This window comes from Nerophis ophidion, linkage group LG16 (genome assembly GCF_033978795.1).
Source record: "Nerophis ophidion isolate RoL-2023_Sa linkage group LG16, RoL_Noph_v1.0, whole genome shotgun sequence".
NCBI classification, from domain to species: domain Eukaryota; kingdom Metazoa; phylum Chordata; class Actinopteri; order Syngnathiformes; family Syngnathidae; genus Nerophis; species Nerophis ophidion.
The window spans coordinates 19,460,621-19,487,916 of NC_084626.1; the positions used below are offsets into that span (position 1 = coordinate 19,460,621).

General features: G+C 38.1%; 3 protein-coding genes across 7 annotated transcripts in view; 1 reads left to right on the top strand and 2 right to left on the bottom strand.

Moving 5' to 3' along the window:
* cish (cytokine inducible SH2-containing protein) lies at window positions 1-14,099 on the top strand. 4 transcript variants are annotated; one of them, XM_061874555.1, is made up of 4 exons: window positions 1-113; window positions 3,186-3,260; window positions 13,105-13,271; window positions 13,341-14,099. In XM_061874555.1, exons 1-4 carry the CDS (start codon window positions 37-39, stop codon window positions 13,841-13,843), a joined length of 822 nt encoding a protein of 273 aa, XP_061730539.1. In that variant the 5' UTR covers window positions 1-36; the 3' UTR covers window positions 13,844-14,099. The 4 variants fall into 4 exon arrangements, with proteins under 4 accessions (XP_061730539.1, XP_061730538.1, XP_061730540.1 ...); XM_061874554.1 differs by having other exon boundaries at window positions 13,105-14,099; XM_061874557.1 differs by lacking the exons at window positions 1-113; window positions 3,186-3,260 and adding an exon at window positions 10,774-11,417.
* Window positions 1-27,296, bottom strand: part of LOC133535094 (calcium/calmodulin-dependent protein kinase type 1D-like) — a 510,841-nt gene that overhangs the window by 385,014 nt on the left and 98,531 nt on the right. The gene's annotated exons all lie outside the window — the stretch shown is intronic.
* hemk1 (HemK methyltransferase family member 1) lies at window positions 13,932-25,777 on the bottom strand. Of its 2 annotated transcripts, XR_009802142.1 has the most exons (12): window positions 25,547-25,777; window positions 22,700-22,873; window positions 22,546-22,637; window positions 20,230-20,323; window positions 19,823-19,951; window positions 19,432-19,496; window positions 19,321-19,370; window positions 19,142-19,247; window positions 15,258-15,353; window positions 15,067-15,177; window positions 14,783-14,913; window positions 13,932-14,643 (listed from the first exon to the last, which is right to left on the bottom strand). XR_009802142.1 is itself a non-coding variant. In XM_061874553.1 (11 exons), the coding sequence occupies exons 1-11, from the start codon at window positions 25,607-25,609 to the stop codon at window positions 14,853-14,855; spliced, it is 1,041 nt and encodes a 346-aa protein (XP_061730537.1). In that variant the 5' UTR covers window positions 25,610-25,777; the 3' UTR covers window positions 13,932-14,852. The 2 variants fall into 2 exon arrangements, 1 of the variants encoding a protein (XP_061730537.1); XM_061874553.1 differs by having other exon boundaries at window positions 13,932-14,913.

Genomic DNA, 27,296 nt, shown 5'->3' on the forward strand with positions numbered 1-27,296 from the left:
GTTTACATGTACAACTTTCCTTGATGCTGCCACAGAATGACGTGTTTTATTCCACTCCTTCTTTGTCTACGTTTGTCCATCAGCCGTTTTATGCTGTGCGTGAATCCACAAAGGTGAGCTTTGTTGATGCTATTGACTTGTGTGGAGTGCTAATCAGACATATTTGGCCAATGCCTGGCTGCAAGCTAATCGATGCTAACATGCTATTTATGCTAGCTGTATGTATATAATGCATCATTATGCCTCGTATTTTAGGTATAGTTGAGGTCATTTTATGTGTAGTTTCCTTCAACTTGGACACACACATCTATACCTTTGGACATTCTAAGAGAGGAGTTATCACACCCTCTGAAAAGCCTCCGTTTTAGAAATGATTTCCAATGTTGTAAAAATGTGTAGAATATAAAATTTCAACATTTCTGTTGACGAAGATTTGCATCAGCCTGCGACACATAGTCATTTTGATAGTAGTCTAACATAGCTGATTTAGACACTTACATCATGTGTTGCCTTCATTATAACACTTAAATGTGGCTTTACATTTTTTGCGGCTCCAGACAGATTTTTTTCTTTTTTATATTTTTGGTCCAAGTTTTCTAACTTCAACATTTTGGGTTGCCGACCCCTGCAGTAGAGATAAGAGCATGGAAACTAGAACTCCACATGTAGCTGCGAAAATGGAAGAAACTGAATTATTCGACAAATCAGACTAAGGTGATGCATAGAAACGTCCATCCATCCATCCAGCCATTTACTACCGCTTATTCCCTTTGGGGTTGCGGGGGGCGCTGGTGCCTATCTCAGCTACAATCGGGCAGAAGGTGGAGTACACCCTGGACAAGTAACCACCTCATCGCAGGGCCTACACAGATAGACAGACAACATTCACACTCACATTCACACACTAGGGCCAATTTAGTGTTGCCAATTAACCTATCCCCAGGTGCATGTCCTTGGAAGTTGTATGAAGCCGGAGTACCCGGAGGGAACCCACGCATTCACGGGGAGGACATGCAAACTCCACACAGAAAGATCCCGAGCCCGGGATTGAACCCAGGACTACTCAGGACCTTCGTATTGTGAGGCAGATGCACTAACCCCTCTGCCACCGTGAAGCCCGCATAGAAACGTACCGACTTTAAAAAGTGACAGCACAAATGATTACTTTCAAACTATAGTAAAAAGAACCATCATATCATGCGCATTTGTGTCAATAGAAATGTTCAAGAATTCCACTTCTAACTAGAGAAAACATCCATCCATCCATTTTCTACTGCTTGTTCCTTGTGGGGTGGCGGGGGATGCTGGAGCCTATCTCAGTTGCAATCGGGCGGAAGGCGGGGTACACCCTGGACAATTCGCCACCTCATCACGTTGCAAAAATTGTATATGATTTTTATATTTTACACATGCATGCTCACGTCAACTACAATTATAGTCCAAGAACCATTAAAAATAGCAACTAAATAAATCAGAATTTACTCACACAAGTTACTCAATACTCCAAGTAGTTTTTTTCCCAGAATACTTATTTACTCTTACTCAATAATTATTTTTAAGACTACTTTCTACTTTCACATGAGTCATATTGTTCTTAAGTAACAGTACTCTTACATGAGTATAATAGTTGGTTTCTCTACTCACCTCTGGTTAAATGTTTATCCATACATTTATATGTCTAACTATATATATTATAAATTATAATGTAAATATATTATATTATTTATATTAGAATATTGTTATATTATATATAATTATAATATATGTCTAATTATAATGTTTAACCTGCTCAGTGGCCTTATGGTTAGAGTGTCCGCCCTGAGATTGGTAAGTTGTGAGTTCAAACACCGGCCGAGTCATACCAAAGACTATTAAACTGGGACCCATTACCTCCCTGCCTGGCACTCAGCATCAAGGGTTGGAATTGGGGGTTAAATCACCAAAATGATTCCCGAGCGCAGCCACCGCTGCTACTCACTGCTCCCCTCACCTGCCAGGGGGTTAAATAAGGGGATGGATCAAATGTAGAGGGTAATTTCAGCACACATAGCGTGTGTGTGACTATCAGTGGTACTTTAACTATTTTACATAGTTTTATGCATGGAAAACTATCATTATAGTCAATAAAATGTGTTTATTTAAAAAAATTACCAACAAAAACTGTGGCGCTCTATCCATTTATTTTTTCAGCTGAGACAGGCGTCAGCTCTCCTGTGACAATTGACAAGATAAGCGTTGAAAGATTTATGACAGCGTCACTATTGGGCAACAGTAATTAAAAGTTGAATGTGGGTTTTCTCACTTGTTTCCTCTTGAATCCCCCACCCCAACAATTTATACTTGATGAATTATCCGTCAAGGTGCAACGGTGATCGTCTCAGGATTAGCGATCAGCTGATATTTGAACACACACAATATCAGCCACAGTCCAGGCCAGAAGGGAATTAAAATGCCTGCTACGGCGTTCAAACACGTGCAAAGTTGTTCAATTCTGAGAATCTGCACCACGATTTTATAGGAAAAGATTAATAAACATGTCTTTCAAACTTTGTCCATAAGACAAGTTCTTGTTGTAAAACTTGATCTTGTGACGTCTTTTAGGAAAAAGCAGTAAATTAGGTCCAGAAGTGCTAGAAATAAAAATACTTTGAAACTGAAAAATTAAGATTTCATGTTGAATTTTAAATAATATATCAGTGTATTCGAAATAAAAATAAGTGCATCCAATTTTTTTTTTCAGTTTTAATTAAAGAATGATTCACTCTGTGTGTGATCCGTCGCCCGGATCAGATTTGTTTTTTCTATGTTTATTTAGGTTGTGATTCACTTGTGGTTTCAGTTTTGTTTATAGCACCCTTGAGTTTGTGTGTTTTGGTTGTCATGGGTGCTGATTGATTTCACCTGCCTCTGATTTGTGTTGGGCATGCTCACCTGCTGCCGGGCACTAATCAGAGAGCTATTTGGTCCTGCCTTTTCGCCTCACTCATCCTGGTGCTTTTGTTTGCTAACCGCAAATGTTACATTTGATGATTTCTGGTTCCCTGTGTTTGTCTTGCGCCAAGTCCCGCCTTAGCATTCCTCGTGAGCGATCCTGTTAGCTCCCCATGAGTTAGGCATGTTTGTTTTGTTTGTTCTTGTCTTTTTTGTTTGATTCATGCAAATAAATCATTCTTCTTACCTGCAAGCTGCTTCCTGTCATTCCGCCGCATCCTGGAAGGACGACCGCCAGCATCGTCATGCCACGGTACCGTGACACTCTGGTAATTATTCATTTTCATTTTTAACTTTCATATAGTTTGATATTTGCTCTTCTGTTTCTTTGAATATTAATTTTACAGTTTATTTTTTTTTTTCAGTTTTAGATCTTTCTTCTTCAGATTTAGATTTTTGACTCGTAGATTTTGTTCTTACCTACGAACAAATCCCAGTGAATACCAAATCTCCTTAAAAACTTCGTAACTGGGCCTAAGAACAACATTTCTAGATTGATTGATTGAGAGTTTTATTAGTAGATTGCACAGTATATATTCCGTACAATTGACCACTAAATGGTAACACCTGAATAAGTTATTCAACTTGTTTAAGCCGGGGTCTCTTAAGAACAGTTGCTGAATGGGGCCAATATTTGCACACAGCGTGTGATCTGCACATAACTATCCCAATAGTAAAGAATCCTTTAGGGAAAAAATCTTGAATCCAGGCAGTGATCAGCCCCAAAATCTAACCATTGGTTTCTAATCCCATCCATCCATTTTCTACCGGGGGGAGCTGGAGCCTATCTCAGCTACAATCAGGCGGAAGGCGGTGTACACCCTGGACAAGTCGCCACCTCATCGCAGGGTCAGGTTTCTAATCCCATTTCTGACATTTCATGAAAGTTTAATTAGAGAATACAACTTTTTTTGAGCTATGTTGCTAACTATCAAAAACTGACAAACAAACCTTAGCAAATACCTCCTAGTGGAGGTAATAATACGAGCTTGTCTTGAATCTTTGAGTGTGAAAGCATGTCTTGCTGCTCCCTCTCAGAACAACCAAGGGCTTCCATTCATACACAGCATGTTCCCCTAGAAATTCCTGGTAAGCGTGCTGGCATGTAAATCATTCCTTTCTTCCAGATGGATTATCTTTAATGTTCCCAGAAATCTGCTCTCTTGCTGTTTTTGAACTCGAAAGGGGGGGGGGGGCTGAATAACAAGACCCTCTCCTCTTGGAAAGTGCTGCTATAAAATGCCTAAAGGGGAGGAGAATTCCTGGGAAAAAGTCACAGCATAGACGTGCTATCACGGGCGCCATTCTTACACATGCCGTGCACACTTTCTTTTGTACATTACAACCGTTATTGAGTCCAAGCGCCTTACATAATAACACAAGCCAGCTTTCAGAGTTTTGTTTCTTCTCCAACTAGAAAACATGTTTGTTTAACGGCGGCCGCGCTGAAAGTCCACTGGCCTTCCCAGAATGCAGCTGGCTTGAGGATTTCCAGGAACTCGTTTCCCAGGTAGCTCTACTGTATCTGCACACTGCACTGCAAATGGCAATGATTAAGACTTTAAATGTTTGCAGGTGTGGCTTCGGAGTCATAACTACCGCGTGAACATTTCGGAAAGTATGTTAAATAAATTATTTATATATATATATATATATATATATATATATATATATATATACACACAATTTCTACCGCTTATACCTTTTGGGGTCGCGGGGGGCGCTGGTGCCTATCTCAGCTACAATCAGGCGGAAGGCGGAGTACACCCTGGACAAGTTGCCACCTCATCGCAGGGTCAACACAGACAGACAACATTCACACACTAGGGCCAATTTAGTGTTGCCAATAAACCTATCCCCAGGTGCATGTCTTTGGAAGTGGGAGGAAGCCGGAGTACCCGGAGGGAACCCACGCATTCACGGGGAAGACATGCAAACTCAACACAGAAAGATCCCGAGCCAGGGATTGAACCCTGACCACTCAGGACCTTCGTATTGTGAGGCAGACGCACTAACCCCTCTGCCACCGTGAAGCCCTATATATATATATATATGTGTATATATATATATATATATATATATATATATATATATATATCTCTATATCTCTATATCTCGATTGGATTATCCAGAGAATAGTGCTCGATACCGTGGTAGAGCGCAATATGTATGTGTAGAAAAAATCACAAGACTACTTCATCTCTACAGAACTGTTTCATGAGTGGTTCCCTCAATCATCAGGAGATATATACATATATCTCAAGCTTGTAAGGTGCCCCAAACCATCCATCGATCTGATATCATTAAAATATACAGCATCGGATTATATCATCTAGCATCAATGATCTCTGAAATATGATCTGATACAAGCGGCCCAGTAACGTGTTTACTTGTGCAAAGCCAGTTAACGTTTAAACGTCCACCAATGAGCACACAATGTTGTTTTTTTCTCTTCTATTTTAGTAAAGTCAGTTAGGTAAACATGGGAGAATATAGGCTACTAGGATCTAGCAGCTACACAACAGCTAAGCACAGGATAGAACACAAGCTAGACATATGTATTATGTATTCTTCATTTACAATATTGCAGTCTAAAACAGCACATTTGTCAAAACAAACAAGTGTAAAACAATTAAAGGAGCATTACACATACGCTACAAAGTCTCAGAGGCATGAGCTAAACTTAATCATTTATTGTAAATAACAATTACCATACCACTTCAACTTAAAACAGCATAAGTTTATTCCAAATGGTTAGTAACAAATAGGTTAGTGTTTTTCATGCCTGCCAGTGTTGTATGTTTGAGTAATTTTTCATTTGATCACATAATTGTGTGGCAGCAGGTAAGAAACCTTCCTTAGCCAAAACAAAGATTTGTCTTAACAAAATAATTTTTAACATAATTATTTGACAAGACTGGGCAGCACAGTGATACAGGGGTTAGTGCATCTGCCTCACAAAACGAAGGTCCTGGGTTTGATCCTGCGTTCGGGATCTTCCTGTGTAGAGTTTGCATGTTCTCCCCATGACTGCGTGGGTTCCCTCCGGGTACTACGGCTTCCTCCCACCTCCAAAGACATGCACCTGGGTAGGTTGATTGGCAACACTAAATTGGCCCTAGTGTGTGAATGTGAGTGTGAATGTTGTCTATCTGTGTTGGCCCTGTAATGAGGTGGCGACTTGTCCAAGGTATACCCCGCCTTCCACCCAAATGCAGCTGAGAGGCTCCAGCGTCCCCTGCAAGGGATAATCGGTAGAAGATGGATACATTGATTTTCAGAAGACAAGATAAATTAAAAGGATTTACTTTAATTTGATAACTCATTTTCAAAATAATACAAGTATGTAGAATTCCTGCTGATATCGTAACCGAGCATTATCAATCTCGGCCAGTACTCAAAGCTCCATTTTCGGTATCGTATCAGAAGTGAAAAAGTTTTATCAATCAATCAATCAATGTTTACTTATATAGCCCTAAATCACTAGTGTCTCAAAGGGCTGCACAAACCACAACATAAACCACTACGACATCCTCGGTAGGCCCACATAAGGGCAAGGAAAACTCACACCCAGTGGGACGTCGGTGACAATGATGACTATCTGTACTAATCAGATATATTACACACTACATCAGAGCAAAGTTGACATTTGATTACATTCTAAAATAGTTTCTCTGAGAATGAATGTGTTCCAGGGTCATGCTGTCAGCATCGTTACATTGTTCTTTACTGACTGACATGTTTAACAGTGACAGTAGTTGTGTCGCATTACTCTGTGTTTCATGTGCACAATGATGATGCCCCTTCGCTTTGTACCTAAAAAAAAAAATCAATCAAAGTTTATTTATACAGCCCTAAATCACAAGAGTCTCGATGGGCTGCACAAGTCACAGTGACATCCGGCTCAGATCCCACATCAGGCCAAGGAAAAACTCAACCCAATGGGCTACAATGACAACAAAATAACCTCAATTTTGCACGTTTTTCTGCCATATGTTTGGTGTGCCTTGGGCGGAGCCACCTGTGCACACCTGCAAGCAGTCTGCCATCAGACCTTTATATATATTTACTTTTCTCTGTGCCAGAAAGACACCACACTGTTTCAGCTCCTCGCTTGCATATTTTTGAATGCCAGCTTCATATTTATATTTTTTGTGTGCCTCGTATTTCCGGGTTATGTTTTCTTGGCTTGCTCTGGTATATACTTTACTTTGGCTTCTGGTGTTTATTAGTTGTTTAGTCTCTTTATGTCCCTGTCTTACTTTGTGTGCAAAAAAATATATATTTTAATTTCTAGTCCATGTCTGCACTATTGAACTTCACCTCACTCTAACAGAACAAAGCCTTTCAAACTTCAATGACATACAGGTGGTACCAAACATGCCTCAGGCCAACCAGTTTTAAACATTATCATCTCACATGCATAAAAAGAAATGAAATACAGTGAAAATGAAAATAACAAAACACTTTTCAATAACAACCTGAAATAAGAAGCTCCTAGCTCCTCCCACAGCCACATGCCAAAAATATGTATACAACGTTTATTGTTTAATATGTTATGATATTTGTACAAATGAAAACATCTAAACTGCATTGATTGTATAATAAAAACATGTCTATGTTAAATTGTATAATAAAATGTGCATACTATTTTAATTAAATGAACACATGTACATTATATTATTTAATAATAAACACATGTATAAAATGTTAATTTTATATCAATTAATGCATCTTTTGTTCATTGTATAATAACCTATACATCTTAATTGTATAATAAAACATGCATGTTGTGTTTATTGCAAAATAAAACATGCATGTAATTCTAATTGTATAAAAAAACATTCATGTTGTGTTCATTGTTTATTAAAACATACTATGCTCATTGTATAATAAAATATACATGTTAATTGTATAATAAAATGTGTATACCATGTTAATTGTATAATAAACACATACATGCACACTATATTATTGTATAATAAACACATGTATACTCTGTTAATTGTATATTAATGTTTTGTTCATTGTATAATAACATATACATGTTAATTGTATATTAAAACATGCATGTTGTGTTTATTGCAAAATAAAACATTCATGTAATTCTAATTGTATAAAAAAACATTCATGTTGTTCATTGTTTATTAAAACATACTGTGCTCATTGTATGATAAATACTTGCATGTTATGGTATTTGTAAAAAAAATACACTGTTTATTATACAACAAGGACATTGTTTGTTATTGTATAGTAAAAACATTCATATTGTGTGACTTTTAGAATAAAACATGCACGTTACGTTATGATTATATAACAAAAAACATGTGTTTATTGTATAATAAAACTTACATGTTATGTCCTTTGTAAAATAAAACAATGTAATTCTAATTGTATAACAAAACATGCATGTTATGTTCATTCTTTATTAAAACATACAATGCTCATTGTATATTAAAGACATGCATGTTTTGTATAGTTGAAATATGCAAGGTTATGTTAATTATATAACAAAAACATAAATGTTATTTGTATAGTAAAAACGTGCATATCGTGTGACTTTTCTAATAAAAACATGCACGTTAGGTAATTCCTATAATAAACACATGTCCATCCATCCATCCATTTTCTACCGCTTATTCCCTTTCGGGGTCGCGGGGGGCGCTGGCGCCTATCTCAGCTACAATCGGGCGGAAGGCGGGGTACACCCTGGACAAGTCGCCACCTCATCGCAGGGCCAACACAGAAAGACAGACAACATTCACACTCACATTCACACACTAGGGACCATTTAGTGTTGCCAATCAACCTATCCCCAGGTGCATGTCTTTGTTATTTGTATATTAATGTATGCATATTTTGTTCATTGTATAATAACATATACATGTTAAGTGTATAATAAAACGTGTATACTATGTTAATCTGTATAATAAACACATACATGTACACTATATTATTGTATAACAACCACATACATACTATTTTAATTTTATATTAATGTATGCATATTTGGCTTCACGGTGGCAGAGGGGTTAGTGCGTCTGCCTCACAATACGAAGGTCCTGCAGTCCTGGGTTCAAATCCAGGCTCGGGATCTTTCTGTGTGGAGTTTGCATGTTCTCCCCGTGAATGCGTGGGTTCCCTCTGGGTACTCCGGCTTCCTCCCACTTCCAAAGACATGCACCTGGGGATAGGTTGATTGGCAAGACTAAATTGGCCCTAGTGTGTGAATGTGAGTGTGAATGTTGTCTGTCTATCTGTGTTGGCCCTGCGGTGAGGTGGCGACTTGTCCAGGGTGTACCCCGCCTTCCGCCCGATTGTAGCTGAGATAGGCGCCAGCGCCCCCCGTGACCCCGAAAGGGAATAAGCAGTAGAAAATGGATGGATGGATGTATGCATATTTTGTTCATTGTATAATAACATATACATGTTAAGTGTATAATAAAACGTGTATACTATGTTAATTGTATAATAAACACTATTGTATAATTAATACATGTATACTATGTTAATTGTATATTAATGTATGCATGTCTTGTTCATTGTATAATAAAACATACATGTTAATTGTATTATAAAACATGTATACTACGTTAATTGTATAATAAAACATGCATGCTGTGTTCATTGAAAAATTAAACATCCATGTAATTCTAATTGTATAATAAAACTTGCATGTTATGTTCATTGTTTATTAAAACATGCTCATTGTATAATAAATACATGCATGTTATGGTTATTTGTAAATTAAACATATGTTGTGGTTATTATATAACAAAACCATGAATGTTGTTTATTGTATAGTAAAAACATGCATATCGTGTGACTTTCATAATAACACGCACGTTATGTAATTTGTATAATAGAACGTATACGTTAGACTTGTCCAGGGTGTAACCCACCTTCCGCCCGAATGCAGCTGAAAGGGACAAGCGGTGGGAAAATGGATGGATGGATGGATGGATGAAACATACATGTTATGTTATGATCATATAACAAAAACATGTTTATTGTATAATACAACTTGCATGTTATGTTAATTGTTTATTCAAACATACTATGCTCATTGTATAAAAAAGACATGCATGATTTGGTATTCGTATAATAAAAACATACACGTTATATTTATATGACAAAAACATAAATGTTTATTGTATAGTAAAAACATGCATATCGTGTGACTTTTATAATAACATGCACGTTATGTAATTTGTATGATAAAACATACACATTTGGTTATGATTATATAATAAAAACATATGTGTGTTGGCCCTAAAATGAAGTGCTACTTGTCCAGGGTGTACACCGCCTTCCGCCCGAATGCAGCTGAGATAGGCTCCAGCGACCCCGAAAGGGACAAGCGATAAAAATGGATGGACGGATGTTTATTGTATATGAAAATCCTGCATATTGTTACTTTTTTTCGTTTTCAACATCTAAGGGCATCGCATGCTTAAAGGTTTGAATAAATTTGATTTACAATAGAGTATAAAATATGTTAAATATGTTTTTTTTAATGAATTGTTGTATAGTAAAAACATTCTTGAAAATTGTACATTGTCGTACTTGAAAATACGAACAAACTTTTGTTTGAAATAATACAAAACAATGTTTAGAACGATGGATCATATTGCGCCAATGTGTTGAATTGTTAGAAGTATAGAGTAGATTAGTGTTTGTGTGCATTACCAGTATCCTTCATTCCCGGAATAAAGCCTCCGCCGGGGCAACCAAAGAGGGGCGGGGCTTAAACGCGGCCGATTCCTGGAAAGCTTGTAGAGGCAGCGCGAGTTTCTCGGGAGCGCGCGCCGCTTCGGCGAAGGCGGCAGCTGAGCGCGACATGGAAGGACTCGCGCACGGTCGCACCAAACACGAAAACCTGACAAGAAGCACGGGATTATTGCGCCAATCTGACATCCCGCCTAGGTTTTTTCCCTGTCGATTTTTCTACAGGGAATGCGACAACGGAGGTCGCGCGCGGGCGCGCACACGAGTTGTGGACTATGCGGCGTCGATGACGTCACAGCCGCCGGTGCGTTCTGAGAATAGACTTCTAGGAAATGATCCTTTTTAAAAGAAGCCTTTCCTCTTTCATTCGCACATTCGAGACACACTCCAACTGCACACTTTTCTCTCCTTTTTATGTGCAGACACGTTTCTCCTTCAATTCAAGAACGCGGACATATTTGCATTGTCTTTTTGTTGGCCGTAATTTATTTTCGTCCATCCATCCATTTCCTACCGCGTGTCCCTTTATGTTCACAATTACGTCGAAGTTTGAGTTTTTTCCACAGGACTTTTTTTTTTTTAACAGTCTTTTTTATATATACAAAAAAGCAAAACGACTGGATGAAACTTGGATTGAAGAAATTGTAAAGTATATACAATAGTATACACTGTAATAGTATGATTCTCTGTGTACCAGGGTGAGTACATTCTCTTTGTTCACCTTCTAACCTGATGCTTTTGTTTTATGTACATACAATTTTATAATCAATGTTGCACCCCCTTAAATGTAGATTAAATGTAAACACGCTGGACTATTACAATCAACTTAGTTTATTAGACTCTGACTAAATGTAAGATCTAAACAAATAATCAGTATAAAGATAAGCAATAATTCATGTAGTTAATGAATGTGCTACTATACTGTAAAAGTAACAAAGGCAGCACACTGAACATTGAGCTGAATTCAAAAATGTCTGTGTTGTTTAGATTTAATGTTTTTATTTATTTTCTTCCAGACTTTTTGAGTCCTGGCTCAGGTTATTGGTACTGTTTGTATTATGAATGACACTTTTGTATTAGTGTCATTAAAAAGCCTCTCAAAGCTGCACTGATCGCGCAAACACGACGTCCGATTGAAGTTCAATAAAAGTCAGTATTGTCACATTTAAACACGTAAATACGGCATAACCTTGCTTTTTAAGGGATACATAGTTAAATTAACAATGTTTGTTATTATATGAAAATTAAATATTGGTTTTGCACTATTATAGTATTTTTAATTTATATAGTAAAACAAAACTATTGAATGCACTAGTAGTATTGTATTCTTTTAATTAGAGTAAATAAGTTACTGAATTTATAAGTAGATTGTTGTATTTTTTTCAACTATAAAAGTATATACATGATTGAGTTTAATAGCAGGATATTCGTATTCTTTTTAATCTATAGAGTAAACAATTTATTAATAACTTTTAGGGTAATTGTAATTTTTAAATTTAAAAATGAAACACACAGGTTATTTAATTGTTTTATATAAAAAGTACTGGTAAATAAAGTATTGAAGTTACTAATGGGGTTCTGTAGTTTGTGTGTGTGTGTGTGTATATATATATATATATATATATATATATATATATACACTATTTAATTTACCGATGGTATTATTGTGTTCTGTTACAACAGAATAAACTATTAAATTTACTGGTAGGGTTATTGTATTTTTTTAAATTAGAAAGTGAATAAACTATTGAATTTACCTGAAGTAATATTGTATAACAACAGAATAAACTATTATATTTACTTGTAGGATTACTGTATTTTTGTCATGAAGCAATCAAACTCTAGAATTTACTATTGAATTTACCAGTAGTATTATTGTATTTTGTTACAACACAATAAACTCTTCAATTTACTTGTCGGAATACTGTATTTTTGTCATAAAGCAATCAATCTATTAAGTTTACTATAGTATATTGTATTTAGTATGGTATGATTACTGTATTTGTGTTATCTGTAAATTCAATACATTATTGAATTTAATAGTATTAATGGCTGTAATTTCCAGTAGCATGACTGTAAGTTTGTTATGAAGCAAATAAACTACTGAATGTACTACTATTAATACAGTGGTGTTACTGTTTTTCATTATAAATCAAATAAACTATTAAATGTATTAATATTAATCATCATTCACTTGGATTACTGTATTCGAGTTGTTCTAAATAAACTATGATGTTGACATATTGGCCTTCTAAAAAGCATTGTTCCTTACTGTATTATACAGTAAGTAGCTGGTATGTGGATTCCTCGGTAGTAAATCAAGTCTGTTGTGAGGATTCCTTGTCTTTGTTTATTCCATTTCAACATAATTGTCTTGTTTTCCAGCCCCCGAGCTCTTTTGCCCGCGGCTCCATCTACTGAGGCGCCCCAGAGGGGCATGCGGGCGGGCACAGGGGCAGCGATGCCTTGCCTTCAGAGCAGCTCGCCACTGTGGGACCCCACCAAAGACTTGCGTGCGATTGCGAGCAACTTTTGCTACCTGGAAACATCAGGTATGAAGATTGTTTGCATGTCAGTTTTGCGAATGAAAGTAACATTGTTTTCTGTGTATGTGTGTGCAGGATGGTACTGGGGGGGTATAAGTGCAGCTCAGGCCCACAATGCACTTCAAGGGGCTTCAGAGGGGGCTTTTTTGGTACGGGACAGCAGCCACCCTCTGTACATGCTTACACTGTCGGTCAAGACAACGCGGGGTCCCACCAGCATACGCATCCAGTACAGCTGCACTCAGTTCTTGCTGGACTGCAGCTCCCCGGCCAGACCGAGCCTGTCGTCCTTCCCTGACGTGCCCAGCCTGGTACAGCACTACATGGGCTCAGAAAGGAGACCGGAAGACGGGCGGGCGGCAGAGCAGCAGGCTCTCTCCAAGACGAGCGTCCAAGAAGATGCGTCATCTTCGTCGGTAGTGCTGAAATTAAAGCGGGCCGTATACAAGCCCCAGTGCCTGCCGTCCCTACAGCACCTCACTCGCCTGGTCATCAACAGGCACTCAGACCACTGCGCCCAGCTACCACTCCCTCGGCCACTCCTGCGCTTCATACAGGAATATCCCTTCAAGGTGTGACAAACAGGTTATTTTCCTAAACCTGGGAATGACAATGCTGCTCTGGAACTTGGCGGAAGAGGACGTCAAAAAAGGTTGGACGTCAAAAAAGGTTGGACACAGGGTTATTATTTTTATGTAACACTTCACTTTATATCCTCCTCTGTGAGTGAGTGAGTGTCACATTCGGACAGGATTGCATTAGTTGTACATACAGTGGTTCTATTTACACACCGTTGCCATTTTATTTTTCTCAGTAAATACTTTTTCTACCTTTTACACGTGTAGGCTTTTTTTTTTCTTTGTCCCTCCTGACACGTCTTCCAAGCAGGTGTTTTTGTTTTCTAGCAGGATTGCACTAGTACTTCGGCACAAAACTTTCCACGAGGGGTGGAGCAGGGGTCATTACATTTGGCAAAAGATCAAGGAATTTCCCCACCTTTTTTGTTTTCATGGAAAAGTATCGTTTTACATTTTACGTAACGACACTAACGGTGTTGATTCAAATTCGTATTGTTCCCTTAACTCACTAGTGTGTGGCCTTCGATCTTCCATAGTGAGATTGTGTCAGGCTGTAAAGGCCAATATGTGCGGGCACGTGTGTGTGTTCAACAACACACACATGCACGCACACGGGGCCTGCATCTGAGTCAGCTTGAGTGGACGTGCAAAGGGGAAGAACGTTCAGCAGCGATTCACAGAACTACAAAATGCTTCCTGGGAGGAGGGTGCGATTCTGAGAGGGAGTGTTCTAAGAAAAGCCTTGGTAATTACCTTCAGATTTGAGCCGCTTCTGTGCCATGACACACACAGCTTTTGTGCTATTGAAACACAGGACATGCAAAGAAAAATAAAAAAATACACAAAATGAGCGATTTAAAGGATTTGTGCTCCAAAAAAACAAGTGAGAATATGGAACGATGGAAACGGTGGCGCTGGTGAGCGTGTTTAACGGCTTACGCAGGGGGGGAGGCGGGGGATCAGGCTATGGCCACCTGGATGAAAGCCAGCGTAATAGGATCTGACTTTCTCAATCCAGGTCCAGCGTGTGGACATTTGACTTCTTCCTCTGAAGGATGCAAAATCGGGGCCTAGGAATGAAAAAATAAATGAGTGTCATCTTTTCTGAGTTTGGACGCACAAGGCACGATTGTACTAGCTCTAATTTTGAAATGAAATTACAGATGGTGAAATCTAATAGACAAGCCATGGGCCTGCAATATGAACTTTGGTGTGGACAGGACCTGTTGCTGATGTCGTGATGCGTCTTCACCAAATGCAGCTGCTTCACGTTGGTCTCCACCCACTGCCCAATGATCCCGGGGTGTCTAGGCTCCACCTCCAAGTAAACATGGCTGTTGAACGAAAACAAAATGGCATATCAATTAACCTGAACTTGTATAATATTATTGCTTGAACATGCCCGTCATTTCACCCGTTGTCTGCCAGAATGTGTGGAGCCAGAGTCAGAATCTTCTGGATTACTTTCAAGCCGTCCTTGCCTCCGTCCAAAGCGGCGTGGTCCTCAAACCTGGCAAAGGAGTCGCATTCCTATTTTTTTTCATATATAAATATAAAAGCTGTCAAAGTTAACACGGTAATAATGTTAATTTCCTTTAACAACGCTGTGCAGTACAAGGGTCGGCCAAAACAGTTGCATGCCTCGACTGTCGTGAAGAGAGCTACCCCATCAATACCCGCACCCATACAATTTTTTTTATTGGTATTTATAGTAGGTTTATTTTTAAAGTGAGCCAGTGTCAGAAGTGGTAAGTATTTGTAAATCAGTATTGTATGTTTGTTTGTATGAGAGCTAGTGTGTGTGTTTGCTGGATGATATATTGTCACACAAACTATTGCCGATAAATGGTTTCACTATCAGCATTATTTTGAGACCAAATTAAGCACTAATGTAATCATATAGTACGTACTGACGATAATAATAATACAACTAATTCATTTCAAAAGCAATAAAATGTATTTATCATTTATCATGGAAGATCAGGAACTTTTTTTATTTTCATTAATTTAATCATCTAAACACGTAAACAAACAAACAAAATGAACACTAAATCTATGTTGGTTAAATAATGAACTTCTTAAATTGCAGTTTTTCCTCTGTTGGAAAAAACGGGTAGGGTGGCTTATTTTGTTCTTTTTTGCAATATTTTTTTTACCAATTTGACCAATGCGATCATCCATGCTGAAGGGCTCAAGTTGTTCATTCGGTTCGAACCTGAAATATTCCCAGACAGGACTTTTGACTTTGCAATCGATTTTTCCTGCAAAATTTTGTCACCTCACTGTTAAACAAAGATTTGCACAGCGCAGACAAATTTTGTATTCTCATGATTAAGGATGGGTACTGAATCTGGTATTTGTTTGGCAACAACCAAATCCCACCGGTCCTACCGGGCACCGATTCAAGTAAAATCCAACTATGTCACAGTACGGTAGCTGGGTTGTGCGTGATATCCTGCCTGGTGGCTGACTCTTCGCACTCTGGCACTTGGCTATCACACCAGAAGCACTGAGAACACACTCAGCCAAACTACCTATATGTAATATTGTCTTTTCCAATGCCAACAAAGCAATTGACTAAAAAAGTGCTCCAACATAAGTTAAGTAAGGCTCCACTTTTCCAAAAATGCACTAGCTTGTTGCTAACATACATTGTCTCTGCTACTGACTAGCTACTGGGTAGCATTAGTGATTTTACATGGCAATTTCAACCCCTCCAAATTTGTTAATGAAAACTACAACTAAGATGCATGTTACAGTCAAACAGCTAATGGGTAATAAGTACAATATTTACAGTATTAACACTTTAGGGAACAAAAAAAACGACTAAACTGCAAAGACTGAACTGACAAGCAAACACACAATAATCTATACAATAGTGCCATGGACTTCCAACTGTAAATGAGACTCAGAAATGTGATAATAAAACAATATATTGCAACTGGACAGCAAATATCAAAATTAGCTCATTTTTAAATTTTGCACATAAAAAGATTTTAGTGTATTTATTAACACACACAAAAGTACCGTTCAATACCAGTATCGGTTCCAAAGCACGGTATCGGTGCAGGTAGTCTAAGGTTGAAATGTAAACAGTATCCTGTTGATACTGTTAAAACCTGGAAATAATCTGTCCAAGGTAAACTTATGAAAGAAAAAGATTAACCATGATGAATTACTTTCTTTTGCTTTTGTTTATTCATTGTGTACTAGTGACTTTGTTTTAATCAAACAATTGTATGGAATTACAATGTATCTTGCCTTTTGCCTGAGTGCCGCTGGGATAGGCTCCAGCTTAAATATTGTGTTGATATTGTTACACTGTCAATAGCCCTCACTATACATAAAAATGGACAGTTAATACATGGGATTGGTGTCAAAATCGGCAACATAAAAACTTGATGGAACATCCTTAATTTATGTAGAAAAAAAGAAAGGGAGCAGTTAATGTTCAAGGCCGCTAAGCCTTGTTTGATGTGTCTCACTGAGTGTAAATATTTTGACACAGCTCTTTAACTGGATGAATTAGGTACTGATCACTACTTCCTTTGTGCACAAATATTTTACTCAATATAGAAAATGGATGGATGGATGGAATATAGATTTCTGCACTTACAAACCCTGTTTCCATATGAGTTGGGAAATTGTGTTAGATGTAAATATAAACAGAATACAATGATTTGCAAATCCTTTTCAACCCATATTCAATTGAATGCACTACAAAGACAAGATATTTGATGTTCAAACCTATAAACTTTTATTTTTTTTGCAAATAATAATTAACTTAGAATTTCATGGCTGCAACACGTGCCAAAGTAGTTGGGAAAGGGGATGTTCACCACTGTGTTACATCACCTTTTCTGATAACAACACCCAATAAACGTTTGGGAACTGAGGAAACTAATTGTTGAAGCTTTGAAAGTGGAATTCTTTCCCATTCTTGTTTTATGTAGAGCTTCAGTCGTTCAACAGTCTCTGCTGTCGTATTTTACGCTTAATAATGCGCCACACATTTTCAAAGGGAGACAGGTCTGGACTGCAGACGGGCTAGGAAAGTACCAACACTCTTTTTTTACGAAGTCACACTGTTGTAACACTTGTCTTGCTGAAATAAGCAGGAGCATCCATGAAAACGTTGCTTGGATGACAACATATGTTGCTCCAAAACCTGTATGGACCTTTCAGCATTAATGGTGCCTTCACAGATGTGTAAGTTACCCATGCTTTGGACACAAATACACCCCCATACCATCACAGATGCTGGCTTTTGAACTTTGCGACAATAACAATCCGAATGGTTATTTTCCTCTTTGTTCTGGAGGACACCACGGCCCCTGTTTCCAAATATAATTTTAAATGTGGACTTGTCAGACCACAGAACACCTTTCCACTTTGCATCAGTCCATCTTAGGTGAGCTCGGGCCCAGCGTTTCAGGGTATTGTTGATGAATGGGTTTGGCTTCACATAGTAGAGTTTTAACTTGCACTTACAGATGTAGCGACCAACTGTAGTTACTGAAAGTGGTTTTATGAAGTGTTCCTGAGCTCGGGCCAAGAGAAGCCGGCGGCGTTTCTGGGGGTCGTTGATAAATGGCTTTGGCTTTGCATAGTAGTTTTAATTTGCACTTACAGATGTAGTGACAAACTGTAGTTACTGACAGTGGTTTTCTTAAGTGTTCCTGAGCCCATGTGGTGATATCCTCTACACACTGATATCGCTTTTTGATGCAGTACCGCCTGAGGGATCAAAAGTTCGTAATATCATCGCTTACGAGCAGTGATTTCTCCAGATTCTCTGAACTTTTTGATGATTTTACGGACCGTAGATGGTAAAATCCCTAAATTCCTTGCAACAGCTCGTTGAGAAATGTTGTTCTAAAACTGTTCGACAATTTGCTTACAAAGTGGGGACCCTCACCCCATCCTTGTTTGTGAATTACTTAGCATTTCATGGAAGCTGCTTTTATACCCAATCATGGCACCCAACTGTTCCCAATTAGCCTGCACACCTGTGGGATGTTCCATATAAGTGTTTGATGAGCATTCCTCAACTTTATCAGTATTCATTGCCACCTTTCCCAACTTCTTTGTCACATGTTGCTGGCATCAAATTCTAAAGTTAATGATTATTTGCAACAACAAAAAAATGTTTAACAGTTTGAACATCAAATATGTTGTCTTTGTAGCATATTCAATTGAATATGGGTTGAAAATGATTCGCAAATCACTGTGTTCCGTTTATATTTACATCTAACACAATTTCCCAACTCATATGGAAACGGGATTTGTATTTTTTACCTAAAAATTTCCGGTTCCAGTGATGACAAATCCTCCGTGAAGAGATAAGGAGGGTTGCTGACTAATGCAGTCACGTTGCGGCACAGCTTCAACACAGTTTCCGCATCTGGCAAGACAAAAAAACATCAATAAATATGGTATATTTGAATCTACAGTATGGTATTGTTACATTTACTTACCTTCCGTGACATCCAGATGATAAACCTTTAATCTATCCTGAAGTCCCAGCCTGTTGAGGAAATCCGTCATCCTGAGTAGTTTTATTTTGAAATGATTGAAGTTTGCATTACCTTGATGCATTTTCTTTTGTCAGTTCCACGGCATCCAGACTTTGATCTAGTGCGATGGCTGTAAGCTGGTTAGAGAATTAAGCAAACACACATAATTGACATGATTGTGCTATTGTGCATCAAAAGAGAACTGCATTTCAGTAAGATGTTTCAAAAATCTATTGAGAAAAATATAAATATTAACAGGCATAATAATCGAATAATTGATTGTTAATAATTTGGTTGATTGTGTGCAATTTATTCAAAAGGAGGTGCACCACTTAGTTGCAACCAGCAGGTGCTGTAGATTCAATCTCCCTATTTCACTGATAGGGAAACGGTAGTTCAGAAAATTCAAGTTGATTCTCCCATCCCATCTAAGTGTGTGTATCATTATGTGTGAAGAAGTGACCTGAGGCAGGCTCTTGAGCAGGCTGAGAGAAATAGCCCCAGAGCCGCATCCCACTTCCAAACATGTAGGTGAGCCTCGTCTCCCGTGGTTTTTCCTCTGCAGATCCTTCAGTACCAGTTCTACCAACTCCTGCGACACACAGCAGACCACTTAATGCACGTCGGTTCTTTTTCACAAAAGAAAACCAGCAGCTCAACCTGTTGGTATGTGTGTGTGAGGTCATTGTTTTGTTTACTATAGACACCAACATTAAATGACACATGTTGGAGCAAGAGAAAAGGTCACCAGAGAGCTTTTGTAACCTGCCAATAACTAATGTTGCACTTGAAGCAAGTAACACCGTATTGCTCACTGGAGTCAATCAAACAGCACACCAATGCGCACACTTGTAGAGTGTCCTTTCTAACCTCTGTTTCTGGTCGTGGGATGAACACAGGAGGCTTCATCTTCAGTGTCAGATCTCTGAAGTCCCACTCCTCAATCACATATTGCACAGGCATGCTGGAACACATACACACATTACTGCAAGGTTCTCTGACCAAAAGAGAAGCATTAAAAAGTCCCCTAATGTGCAAATGTGGCTTTTTAGTCAGAATCAGAAATATTTTAATAATCCGCGAGGGGAAATGAACATTTTCAGCACTTGTTTCAGTAATACTGTTACAGTAACATGTGGGTTTTAAGAATAGACTGAGAGGATAAGTATTGCGGAAAAGTGTTATTTTAGATTGTACATAATGTCATGACTGGTTCAATTATCTTCTTTTGACTTATTTTTTGCTTAAATTAATTCCTGTTTGTGGGGTGTTGTTTGTATATTGATATTATCTTGATTTTGTATGTACTTTATGTCATATTTTATTCATTATGGTACTTTTTCATTACTTAGAATATTGTTTGTCTTTGGTACACTTATGTGTATATTGTAGGCCATTGTTTTTTTTGCATATATATATATATCTTTTTTTATGTTGCTCTTTTTATCTTTGGTATGAACATTATTATGTAAACTCCAAGTTATTGTTTTTCTGTATTTTGTTGTTGCTCTTTTTGGATTACAACATTTTATTATTGATCATGTTGTACTGCATTGTAATCTTTTGTTTTGTGATTGTGTGATGTTTTTTTGCCTGGACCCCAGGAAGAATAGTTTCTACTGCGGTGAAGCCTAATGATGATCCTTAATAAATTAAACTAAACATGTATTTACGTATATTTTTGGACTCACGTTAGTTATTTTTCCTGTTTTGTATCACTTCCTGTCCAGCTCGCGCTCTACTTGTTTTTTTTCCATTTCCTGTTAGCTTCCATATGCCTCTAGTCTGAGCGCTGGTTCCCTCACCTGTTCCTGATTAACAATCAGGGTACACACATGTCCCTGTTTGTCAATCAGGAAATTTCTTATGCCCTGCATTGTCAGATGGTTGGCACTGGTTTATTGATTCTGTTTGCTGAATGTTGCTAGATGTATGTATGCAAATTATTGTGCTATTTTATCTGCCCTGCTGTATTCACCTGTGGTCCACCACTTTGACCATGCTGGTGCTCCTTTGGTTGTCTTTGCCTACCGTCTCTGCGTCTTGGAGTTACGTTGGCATGCTTCCTCCAAGTTAGATAAAAGTTTATAATTTCTCTCACTTATTTGCTCTACTTTTAAAAGGCGCTCAAATGCTCGCTTAACCAGGGGTGCCCAAATGTTTTACCTTTAAGGGAAAAACTAAAAAAAAAATGGATCAGGCTAAATACATTGATTTTAACAATGAAAAACACAAATAGCCTAAATGTAAACAATAAAGTTTGCATCCTTTGGTGGGCCAAATAAATTGATTTGGCGGTCCAGATTTGTCCCATGAGTCACATTTGGGCACCCCTGCGCTCAACCAAAATATATAGCACCTCTAAACTGTATATGCCCACCGCTTCACGGGACAGCTTTATAAAACAAAAGTAGGCTTCACTATACATGTTAAGACAAACCATTGAGTGTTCATTCATTCAGTTTTAATGTGCTAACATTATCGTCCTCCTGTTCTACTCCTTAATGTTACTTTGTTGTATGTAACATATGGCATTCATTACATTTGTGAAGAGTTACAGCGTATATGTCAAAAGCAAATAAATTGCACAATAGCAATTATTGGAGAAGCACATGCTCTGTCGGAGACAAACATAGTGCATTAGCTTGTCCCTGTAGGGCTTATTAAAAACATTTTGAAACGGTCTAAATTCTAGCATTAGCGCTAAATCTTTTGCTGTTCAACACTGTAAATCACCAAAAATGATTCCCGGGCGCGGCCACCGCTGCTACTCACTGCTCCCCTCACCTCCCAGGGGGTGATCAAGGGTGATGGGTCAAATGCAGAGATTAATTTCGCCACACCTAGTGTGTGTGTGACAATCATGGGTACTTCAACTTAACTTTAACTGTCGTCTGCTGGGGAGTTTCCAGCTTCAAAGTGAATACGGTAAGCTAATACGTAGGTCGAATTCTGTAATTAGCATGAAGCTGGACTCTGGTGATGTTTGCACAGAGAACATCTCTGGACAAACTGCTGGCCATCATAGGTGATGCCAGAGACATGCTGTTGTTGCCATTGTTTTGTATGCTACATACAATGTTGCTGCTATTGGAACCTTAATTTCCCTGAGAACATACACCCAGGGCATAGATAAAGTATGTTCGAATGCATCACAATAGTCAAAAAAATAGTATAACATTGAACCTGGAAAGGCGCCTCATGCACAGCGTCCATATTTGCTCTGTTTCCTCTTGAGTGAGAATGGCAGACAATCGCTCCGGATCAACACTTTGAATCTGAGCGACAGAAGATTAAAGTCAAATCAAATCGTAGAGAATAAAGCACCTTTATGACTCACAGTTTTAGCCCCGAGCACATGAGCAATGATGTAGTGGCTGGAGAGGTCAGGTTCTGTCATACTTTTGACCTCAAAGCGTCTCCTCCAAAAGTCTGCAGCTTGTCTTGCGGTCATCCTGGCTGCAGGAGATGTCACTGTACTGCATGGTCGCACTGCACAGGCACCCCACATTTCCTAAAAGTATTAAGTTAAAGCAGAGGTCGGCAACCCAAAATGTTGAAAGAGCCATACTGGACCAAAAATACAAAAAAATAATCTGTCTGGAGACGCAAAAAGTTAAAAGACTTCCATCCATCCCATCCATTTTCTACCGCTTATTCCCTTTTGGGGTCGCGGGGGGCGCTGGCGCCTATCTCAGCTACAATCGGGCGGAAGGCGGGGTACACCCTGGACAAGTCGCCACCTCATCGCAGGGCCAACACAGATAGACAGACAACATTCACACTCACATTCACACACTAGGGCCAATTTAGTGTTGCCAATCAACCTATCCCCAGGTGCATGTCTTTGGAAGTGGGAGGAAGCCGGAGTACCCGGAGGGAACCCACGCATTCACGGGGAGAATATGCAAACTCCATACAGGAAGATCCCGAGCCTGGATTTGAACCCAGGACTGCAGGAACTTCGTATTGTGAGGCAGACGCACTAACCCCTCTGCCACCGTGAAGCCCAGTTAAAAGACTTATGAAAGTGTTATAAGGAAGGCAACCCATGATGTGTCTATATTAGCCTACTATTAAAATGACTATTTGTCACAGGCTGGCGCAAATCTTTGTTGAAAGAAATGCTGAAATGTAATATTTATTCTACACATTTTTACAACATTGGAAAACATTAGTAAAACATCTCAGAAGTTGAGATAACTCCTGGAAAATACTGTCTTGGAATAGAATACAATAGATTGGAGTAGAATCGAAAGTACTTTATTGATCCCTGGGGGAAATTCAGCACCACAGTTCGCTCACAATAGACAACAAACATTTGGGTATTTTTACATGTGAATAATACAAATACAGTCTATTATACAGCATTATTTACATGTGAATAACATGAATACAGTCTGTTATACATAATTATTCACATGTGAATAATATAAATACAGTCTATTATACATTTAAGTACAGTCAAAAAGGAACATATGCATTATACAGTCTGATGGCTGTTGGCCAAATGTATAGATGTGTGTGTCCAATTTAAAGGAAACGGCAGGCCGTCTTCATCTAATGGACTTAGTACAATCTTTGCAAGCTGGCTAACGTTTGCTGTGGTCTGGAACAACATGGTGCACAAACAACTATCAGAAATGCAGGCAATATTACATACAAATAATGTGTCATGAAAAATGCACATAAAAGTTAACATAAGTAAAGGAAATTAAACGAAAATAATATAATAATATACCTACGAAGGAGGCATAATGATGCAATACGTACATACAGCTAGCCTGAAATCATGTTAGCATTGATTAACTTGCAGTCATGCACTGACCAAATATGCCTGATTAGCACTCCATAGCAAGTCAATAATATCAACAAGGCTATCCTTTTTGCATTCATCCACAGTATAAAAGGTTTGGTGGACAAAATGAGACAAAGAAGGAGTGCCATAAAACAAGTTTTTCTGTGGCAGCGTTAGAGAAAGTAATAATTGTATATAAAATGTTGAGTCACAGTCCACACAACAGTGAGTTCAAGGGCGGCTGAAATTAGTAGGACAAAACGACGCTCGCCAAATACTCTCATCAGTGAAGCATAAACACAAACATGCCAAACAATAGGCTTTCTAACAATTACGAAAGTTTGTGTCGTGTTAGTCCTCCTACAAAAAACATATTACAACAACAAATATATTTTTCACGGCTTCACGGTGGAAGAGGGGTTAGTGCGTCTGCCTCACAATATGAAGGTCCTGAGTAGTCAGGGTTCAATCCCAGGCTCGGGATCTTTCTGTGTGGGAGTTTGCATGTCCTCCCTGTGAATGCGTGGGTTCCCTTTGGGAACTCCGGCTTCCTCCCACTTCCAAAGACATGCACCTGGGGATAGGTTGATTGGCAACACTAAATATTGGCCCTAGTGTGTGAGTGTGAATTTTGTCTGTCTATCTGTGTTGGCCCTGCGATGAGGTGGCGACTTGTCCAGGGTGTACACCGCCTTCCGCCCGATTGTAGCTGAGATAGGGACCAGCGCCCCCAAAGGGAATAAGCGGTAGGAAATGGATGGATGGATGGAGTGAGTGTGAATGTTGTCTGTCTATCGGTGTTGGCCCTGCGATGAGGTAGCGACTTGTCCAGGTTGTCACCCACCTTCTGCCCGATAGTAGCTGAGATAGGCACCAGCGCCCCCCGCGACCCCAAAGAGAATAAGCGGTAGTAAATGGATGGATATATTTTTCACCCCATTTTTTCACCATTTCTATACATTTTTGAAAAAACTTCATGGAACCACCAGGGCGCCGCTCAAGAGCCACATGGTTGCCTTAAAATATGTCAAATGTATAACTATTTGACAACCGACATTGGTGCAAACTAATTTGCATATGTTAATTTTTGTCATTGGGTGATGCAGTAGGGTTGTACTGTACACAAATATAATGACAACTGTGTTATACTGAAAGGTGTTTTGTAAATGGACTTTTGACACAAATGGTCAAAAGTTCACATAACTGTTAATTGTGATTATTGTTAGATATTAGTGACAATAACGCGTCACTAATAGGTTATTAGGCGTATTCGTCAAACATTAGCAAGCGAGTAACATATAACTAAGCACATGGTTACTGATAATTAATAATATTATTCATTATTTATTATTAATAACAGACTTCTGACGTGAGTCAAATGAGACTTACCTTAACTCCGCTACTCCTTCCCACTAAAAAAGTATTTACTGCAGTCACTGTCTTCTTCCACATTTTGCAGTCCCTGCAGTTTTAAAGGAAACATATTTTTGCGTTTTCATACGTTTTCAAGTTCAGTTTAACGCCCATCTTTGAGATTATTCGACATATTTGCCGTCGGCAGGAAGTAGTGTTGCAGCTTTTTGGACGCAGCGACAATCTTCTCCAACCTCTACAAGTGACGTCACTGGCAGTTTTGCGGAACGGCCGCGCAAAATTGACTCTGTTGAGGAGCGTTGCGTTTGGGAACGATAATGAAAAGTGTATTTTGCTAAATTTACAATTTGCTTTCACTAATTGTATGAAGTTTGCACAACCGTGAAACAACCACAGACGGTTCTGAAATGTAATGGAAAGTACAAACCCAAATAGCAGTCCTCATGAGTGTTTTTGTGATTGAAGTCAAATATAGATGTGGCTAACACTTTGTATTCCCCGAGTCGTCCTTGAAGGCATCAAGGTTGTTTCCCAGTGTTGTAAGCACAATACCAATGGGTGCAATTTGAAAAATGCGCAACCTCATTTTGCAAATTTAATGTCAAATCAAATCAAATGTTTATTAGATTCATCATTATACAGTGTACATCCACGACTAAACTACTGACTAAACTACTACCAAGTGTGGATTTTGGGCCGGGTGGCCTATTTCAAGTTCCAGGTAACACCAGGGGTCACCAACCTTTTTGAAACCAAGAGTTACTTCTTGGGTACTGATTAATGCGAAGGGCTACCAGTTTGATACATCCATCCTTCAATTTTCTACCGCTTGTCCCTTTTGATACACACTTAAATAAATTGCCAGAAATAGCCAATTTGCTCAATTTACCTTTAATAAATAAATGTATGTATATATATATATATATATATATATATATATATATATATATATATATATATATAAATGGGTATTTCTGTCTGTCATTCCGTCGTACATTTTTGTTCCTTTTACTGAAGGTTTTTGTAGGGAATAAATGATGAAAAAACACTTAACTGAACTTTTCAAAAGAGGAGAAAACACGAAATAAAATGAAAATTAAATTTTGAAACATAGTTTATTTTCAATTTCGACTCTTTAAAATTCAAAATTCAATCGAAAAAAATAAAGAGAAAAACTAGCTCATTCGAATATTTTTGAAAAAAATTTAAAAAAGAATTTATGGAACATCATTAGTATTTTTTCCTGATTAATAGTAATTTTTGAAATTTGATGACATGTTTTAAATAGGTTAAAATCCAATCTGCACTTTGCTATAATATATAACACTTTGGGCCAAGCTATATTTCTAACAAAGACAAATCATTATTTCTTCTAGATTTTCCAGAACAAAAATTTTAAATGGAATGCAAAAGACTTTGAAATAAGATTTAAATTTGATTCTACATATTTTCTAGATTTGCCAGAATATTTTTTTTGAATTTTAATCATAGTAAGTTTGAAGAAATATTTCACAAATATTCCTCGTTGAAAAAACAGAAGCTAAAATGACAAATTACATTTAAATTGTTTTATTATTCTTTACAATAAAAAAAATCAATTTACTTGAACATTGATTTAAATTGTCAGGAAAAAAGAGGAAAGAATTTAAAAGGTAAAAAGGTATATGTGTTTAAAAATCCTAAAATCATTGTTAGGTTGTATTTTTTCTCTAGAATTGTCTCTCTGAAAGTTATAAGAAGCAAAGTAAAAAAATAAATGAATTTA